The 7,926-nt window shown below is 41.8% G+C and overlaps 1 protein-coding gene across 1 annotated transcript; it reads right to left on the bottom strand.

Annotated features, from left to right (window-relative positions):
• Positions 1-1,471: 1,471 nt before the first annotated feature.
• Positions 1,472-7,669, bottom strand: LOC114548097 (NACHT, LRR and PYD domains-containing protein 3). The gene is made up of 10 exons (XM_028567816.1): positions 7,581-7,669; positions 7,230-7,371; positions 6,743-6,880; positions 6,601-6,651; positions 4,438-6,220; positions 3,850-4,011; positions 3,570-3,737; positions 3,282-3,449; positions 2,552-2,598; positions 1,472-2,465 (listed from the first exon to the last, which is right to left on the bottom strand). Exons 2-10 carry the CDS (start codon positions 7,273-7,275, stop codon positions 1,945-1,947), a joined length of 3,084 nt encoding a protein of 1,027 aa, XP_028423617.1. The 5' UTR covers positions 7,276-7,371; positions 7,581-7,669; the 3' UTR covers positions 1,472-1,944.
• Between the last annotated feature and the right edge of the window lie 257 nt (positions 7,670-7,926).

Genomic DNA, 7,926 nt, shown 5'->3' with positions numbered 1-7,926 from the left:
ATAATCTAAATTTGTTGCGTTATTGATTTGGCTCAGATGTTTGGTCACTCATGAACCAGATGTGCATTTCAAGTTGTTTCATTAGTTCAAAGTCTATGCAGCAAAGCGAAAGGCCAGACACAAAATAAAATAAAATGAAGAATAAAAAGAAATGGACGGGTGTGAACTTTTGATCTCAGCATCAAAGCGGCGGTAAATCCTCGTCATGGGTAGTTTCTGTGGGTGATTCTGTCTGTTGTTGATGTGTAGTGCTGCGGACTTTATATTAATCAGACCTTCTGATGTCAAAAAGCAATTTCCAGCAGACAGGAATGAGCACAGAACGACAGCGGATACATGGTCATCAGTTAATGTTTGCAAATTTTGAGTTGTCTCCGCACTGATGATGTTCTGTGTGTAAATAAAAATATATAATCTGTACAGAATTAATAGAAAATAACAATTTTAAAGATCTGCCTGAATAGCTGTGGTTTGTTGATGGTTGGTTTCTCTGTCACAGATAGCCAAAATATAACATCATGGCTTTTAGTGTGTGTGAGTGAGTGAGAGGGTGTGTGAGTGAGAGAGAGAGAGAGTCTGGGGTCGGTCCTGGTGAATTTCTGCTGAGGAACAGAGGGATCAGCCAACTTGCACGCTACCCGTGATACTCAATTCATTCTTCTTCATTTATCACTTTCTGTTCCTTTTTTAACAGTGACTTTTGTTTGTTTGGTGTAGCCCTCTGTTCCGTCTTTACGTTCACTGACCTTGATTGCCCCACCGTCTTGACTAATCTTATTTTCTGTTCCTTTTTTTCTTTGATTTTCTTTTTTTCTTTCCATTGCCTCTTGGGACTGCTAATAAAATGATTGTTAAAAGTGAAACTCCACATTGCGCTTTAGTGGTTCGCTCTGGTGGTTTTTGTGTCTTCACTGACAAAAAGCTTTATTCCAAAATATTATACATATTTTCAATTTCATCAAAATACGTTCTATTCATATTGCTGTTCAAGGGAAACATTGCAAAACTTTTTTCATTTACTCTTAATATCTAGACATTCAGATTTGGTTTTAGTTGAGGGTTGGAGGAATATGTTCTCGATTTCTAATTCCAATCTACACAAATACAAAGGAGGTGATGGAGTTTGTTGTTCAGGGATCACCAAAGCTATTACAGTTCATCGTGAGGGGGGATCGTGAATGTCTAAACTAAATTTCATGGCAATCCATCCAATAGTTGTTGAGACATTTTAATCAATCCCACAATGTCAACCTCATGGCAGCGCTAAAGGAAAGGTCTGGGGATCTAAAGTCAGCAGGATTCGTCCTCTGGGAATTACAAAGGTGTGTTTAAAATGTAATGGCAATCCATCAAATAGTGGACCAGCTGACTGCCATTGCCACACTGCCAACCAATTTAAGGGATCCTTTTCCCAAAAAAAAGGTGTATAATACGTGTTTATGTAAAAAGAAATGAACTGCGCCCGATAAAGTATATCTTTATCCATTTTATTTTTCAAAAAAATCCATTTTTAGTTGGTCTGAGAGACTGATATCTCGAAGCCTGGCAAAATAAACCCCAAACTATCTGCATGGCTAGAAGGACACTTTACAAAACCAGATAGAGAGACAGTCAATACATAACAAAGTTAATAAAAAGATGGCAACAACAATGGCAATGAGATATATACACAGATAAAAGAATACATTCATTATGGACAGATTAAAAGAGCACCAGGAAAGGCTAATCTAAAAATGTGTTTTACATTGTGACTTAAACAACAGGGGTGTAGTAGTGTGGATATGTTCTTCAGGTGGAAAAATACAACTAGAGGTGAAAACATGTTCATTTGTTATGTAGATAAACCAACCCTTTAATGAAGTTTTAAAGCTCAAGAGCAGGGAGAATGAAAATAGTAAATGGTGTGGCATGTCCTCAGTGTCCTACTCTATGTCCAGGTAATATCTAGCACAGGTACACTGTGGAGTCCACCCAGCCAAGCTGAAAGCCCGGGTAGACGGGCTCAGTGAAGGTGGTGTGGAAGGTGTGGACGAGGGTCAGTGCACCACAGGAGACCCTGAAGAAGGACAGCCTCCCCGCTGGCCAGTCCAGATACACTCCTACTTTATTGGAGCTGGGTGGCACGGTTACAGCAGTGCTCGTGCCTGCGTGCCAGGCCATGTAGCCATCTTTGGTGCAGTTCAGTCCCCAGGAAGAGTCATTTCTGCCTAACCAGCCTTCGTGACCCTCTCCCTTCCTGCACATCTTTCTGTAGGCTACTCCTATGAACGATCTCCCACTCCATTCTGTCTCCCAGTAGCAGCGCCCAGTCAGCCTCTCCCTGCACAACACCTGTCTCCAGAAATCAAACCTTTCCACGTGATCAGGATATGGCTGCTTGGTCCAACGTGTCGCTTTCCTGTTTCCCTCGGACAGAGAAAGGTCTCTGTGTGCTGTGTTTGGGTCCAGGGTAAGTTTTTGGGTGTCTGATGAAACAGATCAAGAATGTCAGTATTATATGTTACTCAATGCTGATTTACAAGTTTGCAAAGAAAAAGTTCTGGTTACTCACATTTCCTTGGACCTGGCTGAATCCTGGATTCACCACACTTCTCCGCACTAAAACATATCAGAAGATCAATTTTCTGACACACTATCCGATTCATGATGATTTATATCACTGTTTTTCCTTGTCATAACCTGGCGCCTACATTACCCATAATGCACCTTGACCGCCTTCAGCCCCCCTACCTTATTAATAAGACTTCTTGCAGCTCCCTGGAGCCACAAAATGCTTTATAAAAGTTGTTTTTATACATGTAGTAGTACTCTGCAAGACCTGTAAACAGACTTGTGTAAAATATGTGGAGTTCCTTTTTATTCCTGTTAAATTAAATATGAAGTAGATCATTTTATAAATTTAATTTGTCCAAGAAAAACTAACTTCTTACATGAAGATAAAAAAATAAAAATACAAGATTTTACCAATACAGAATTTTGAGGCTGATACTGATTTTTTTAGAGGTAAAAAAAAAAGTCTGATAACAATACATTGTTCAATATTCACATTTTAAATTAAACTTGTGAAATAAAAAATGTGTAATAAGGATTTCCCAAGTTTGGTATTAAAACAGACTTGTGACAGATACTGTATGCACTGAGATAATAATCTTGTCAGTGCTCTGCGGTAAACTTAATTATCTCAAATATATCTTAGGTACTTCTACACTGCAGTGTAGTGTTATAAGCTCATTTCGTCCAGTTGGTTTATCATTCGGGCTCTAGTCGACACCACCACCCACCTGAGCTTCTGCAGGCTGCATTGTGGGTCGTCCTGCAGAGCAGACAGCAACTGCAGGCCAAAGTTTCCTGGGTGGTTGTAGCTCAGGTCGAGCTCTCTCAGAGAGGATGAGTTCAAAGCCGATGCCAGGAACGTGCAGCCTTCCTCTGTCACTCTGCACAGGACCAAACTTCAAAACACACACCAACACATGTCATCCAACTGATCTCAGAAACAGCAGCTGCTGAATGTGGCTCTATTCTCCTGTTAAATAATTCCTCCGGCGTGGAATTTCACTCAGGGCACTTACATGAGTATTTCCAGTTTACTGTCAGGACTCCCCAGTCCACCGGAGAGTCTTTTGATTCCTACGTCCTGAAAGTCATTGTCAGAGAGGTCCAATACTTTCAGCTGGCAGGAGCTGATAACTGAGGCCAGGGCATCGGAGCTGTGCTCTGTTAGGTTGCAGCTCTTCAGTCTAAACAAACAGAAAATGTTAAAAATTAAAAAATAAAAACACTCGCTTAGAACTTGTAAACACAACATCTTTATTTGACTCGGAGAGAAAAAAGAAAAAAAAAGGTTTTGACCTGAGTGTCTCCAGTTTGCTGTGCTTTAATCCATCAGAGAGCAGTATCATTGCTGCATCCGTCAGGTTGTTGTTACCCAGGTCCAGCTCTCTAACTTGGGATGTTTTGATGCCATTTGCCAGGTCTTCACAGCAGGTCACGGTGAGATTACATGCATTTAGACTGCAGGAGGAAAGACAGTATGAGAGAGATGAGTAATATCATGAAGAAAGATTAGACATACTGCATATTATTCACCCCTGCTTGGAATATTAGATAAGACGCTGGAGTCTCATGCAAAAAAACGGTCCAAATTTTAGCCAACTAAAAGGCACTAAAACTGTCCGTATGGCGGAGGGAAACTGTAGTCTGAGATCATTTTCTGAGTACACATTGACTATAGCCACTCTAAGTTACATGCTAAAAGTGTATTACCCTGCCAAAGGAGTCCCACAGGCTTATCTAGTGTTGAAATACATTTTTAAATTCCTTAAATTGCTTTTTCCCTAATGCCTGAAAAAATCTGAGCACTGAAGCTGACTATCTTTAACTTAAGATAAAAAAAAAAAGCTATAGCTAGCTTTCTATCTGTTTTTAGAAAGCACTTACTTTGCCACTCGGGCTGTTTTCACGACAGGCAGCAGCCTCAAGAGACCTTCCTCAGATCTGGTGTAGTTGCTCAGTTCAAACACATCCAGCTCTTCTTCTGATGTCAGTAATACAAAGACCAGAGTGGCCCACTGGGCAGTCGAAAGTTTGGCCTTGTTAAGACTGCCCGAGCTCAGGTAGTTCTGAATCTCCTCCACGAGAGAGTGGTCGTTCAGCTCGTTCAGACAGTGAAAGAGATTGAGGCATCTGTCTGGGGACGGATTTGCCCTGATCCTGTCCTTTATGTGCTTAATGATCTCTGTTCTCGTCCTCGGGTTTGTTCTGTTTCTGGTCATTAGATGTTTCAACAGAGCCTGGTTGGATTCCAGAGACAGGCCCAGAAGGAAGCGTAGAAAGATGTCGAAATGTCCATTTTCGCACCGCAAAGCCTTTTCCACTGCTTCTTTATAGAGGATGAGCTCGGATGAGTCTCTGAACGGGAAACGTCTCGAGGCGGACGACTTCTTGACCAGGACGTTGATGTTGTCGTTGTTGAACGTGAGGTTGACGTACAGCGCAGCAAAGAATTCCTGGACGCTCAGGTGCACAAAGCAGAACATTTTCTCCTTGCACAGTGTCAGCTCCTCGTTGAAGATCTGCGTGTAGACCCCCGAGAACGTGGACGCCTGCTTGACATCTATACCGTTGAGGATGAGGTCGCTCTCGTAGAAGATCAGGTGGCCCTTCTCGAGCTCTTTGAAGGCCAGTTTGCCCAACGCGATGAGGTTAGCTCTCATGCGGTCAGCGTTTGACTCTCTTCTTCCAGGCAGCTTCTTCATGTCCTCCGCGTACAAGGACAAGAAGTGTATGTACATCTGAGTGAGAGTCTTTGGCATGTTTTTACTGTCTGCCGTCGCCAGCAACCTCTTCTCAAGAACACTTGCCGCCATCCAGCAGAAGACCGGAATGTGGCACATGATGTGAAGACTCCTGCAGGATTTCACATGCGCGATCACACTGTTTGCTAGGCTCTTGTCACTGATTTTCCTCCTGAAGTACTCATCTTTCTGGGGGTTGTTGAACCCCCGCACCTCGGTCACTAGATCAACGTACTCCAGAGGGATCTGACGGGAGGCCACGGGGCGAGATGTTATCCAGACAAGGGCCCAAGGAAGCAGTCTTCCCCTGATGAGGTTGACCAGAAGCACCGCAATCGTGGTCGTCTGCGACACATCGGACATTATTTCACTTTTGTGGAAGTTCAAAGACAGGCGGCTCTCGTCCAGACCATCCAGGATGAAGAGCATTTTGTGTTCCCCATTGGTGAAGATCCCTGTGTCTTTCGTTTCAGGGAAAAAGACACCGAGAAGCTCCACCAGACTGAAGGTTTTCTTTCTCATCAGATTCAACTCTCGGAAAGAGAGAGGAAATACGAACGCCAGGTCGGCGTTTTCTTTCCCCTCAGCCCAGTCTAGAATGAATTTATTGGCAGATACCGTTTTTCCGATGCCAGCAACTCCTTGTGTGATCACGGTTCTAATGGACTGGTCTCGCCCCGGTTGAGGAGCAAAGAGTTTATTGCAGACAATTGATTTATCTTGTTCCACACGTATCCTGGATGCCATCTCAATCTGTCTCACCTCATGCTCCATATTGACTTCACCACTTCCGCCCTTGGTGATGTACAGCTCTGTGTACATCTTATTGAGGGGTATCTTGTTCGTGGTCATCCCCTCGAGCATGAGGCCAAACCTCCCCGTCAGAGTAGATTTCACTTTCTCTCGACATTTTGCAATCTTATCGTCTGAAAGAGAAAATGCATTCAAAGGTTATAGTGAGTTTTTTTCCCCCCTTAACCCTCGTGTTGTCTTTTTGTTGTCACTCTTTTCCGATGTTTTTGTCGGGTTCTTTTTTAGACATTTCGTCCATTTTTTCAATGTTCTTCTATAATTTCTTTTTTCAAAATGCTATAAAATTGACTAAAACACCCAAATTCAATGAAAGTAGTGAACTGATCATTTATTTCATGGCACCATCCCCATCATTTTTTTTGACAATTTGGTTGAAAGAAACCCAAATTTCTGATATAGAAACTACTTGAAAATGGGTCAAATTTGACCCGAGGACAACAGGAGGATCAAGGTGTTCCGTCAATATGCGAACTTTAAGAAGTAGGCTACTCACTTAGTAGCTGCAGAGCATCACTGTCTGCTGTGTCATGGTTCAATGTTTCTTCTGATGAAACAACAAAAGAAGAAAAAGATAAGCAAAGCCCAAACCCTAAGTTTCAGCCACTCCTGCATCTTATACTGTACATCTGCTGTACCTTGGTTCGTTGAGATGTTGATGTTCATGGTGGTTATGTTAGAACCAATGATCACGGGGGCGACCACGGTGCCTCCACTCTGAGCCGTGCAACTGGGTTGGAAATTTTGAACTGCAGCCTGAACAGAGGCAGCCATCTCTGAGAGGAACCACAAAATACTTCAGCTGTTTGTTACAAAAACACAGTGTAATAATGAATGATCACTGGAGCAGGTTTAGAGAGGGTTTTTCTTTTATGTTTCTGGTGCTTTTCAGATGATTAATGACCACATTATAGAGTCTGGTCTAGACCTACTCTATCTGCAAAGTGTCTCGAGATAACTCTTGTTATGATTTGATGTTATAAATAAAATGGAATTGAAAATTGAATTGAAAAATTAATGTGTTAACAGTTCCTCAGCCTTATATCTTATATTTACAATTTTGGTACTGAACTGGGTCCCATTCATTGCCACAGGAACGTCTTAGTCTTAATTTGACATACTTACCTCGAGACGCCTCGTCTGTTTTATCAGCAACACTCTTTTGCTCCATGTTTTTTTCTCATCAGCTCCCTCGCAGCCCACGTGATTTTGATCAATTCATAATCCTCATCAGTGGTCCTAAATGGTCCTCAGTGGTAAATTGGCCCTATAAAATGAGACGTAGACTTACATCTGCACAGTTCCTCTCAGCTACTTCCAGCGGATCAAATAACTGGTCATACAGACTACATAACAAAAAAAATAAAACTTACAGATACATATTGAAAAACAAAACCAATTAACACATACATATTGACAGTACAGTCAGGTCTTATATTAAAATCCAACAGATTCGAAATTGAAGGAAATGCTTACCTGCTCAAATAACAACTGCGAACACCATCTGATTCACACGCTGACAGTGGCTGCTCGTAAGCAGACTGTACAGATGTAAGACACTCTTGCTTCCTTCCTGGGGGAAGATAACAGGAAACTGGGGTTTCTTGCGTGGAGAATAAACCGCAGCTCTTAAAACAGTTTAATTTACTAAAAAATGAACTTACTAACAGGAGTATTTGGCATCAAATAAAAACATTGAAAAGTGCTGCAGTATTGCCATTGGTGGAATAAGTACATACATATACCCAAAAACTATAATTAAGTAAAAGTTTCAAGGTACTTTACTTGAGAATTTCCATTTTATGCAACTTACTTGAAATTT

The sequence above is a fragment of the Perca flavescens genome, chromosome 21 (assembly GCF_004354835.1).
Source record: "Perca flavescens isolate YP-PL-M2 chromosome 21, PFLA_1.0, whole genome shotgun sequence".
NCBI classification, from domain to species: Eukaryota; Metazoa; Chordata; class Actinopteri; order Perciformes; family Percidae; genus Perca; species Perca flavescens.
This window is presented reverse-complemented; position numbering and strand designations above follow the sequence as displayed.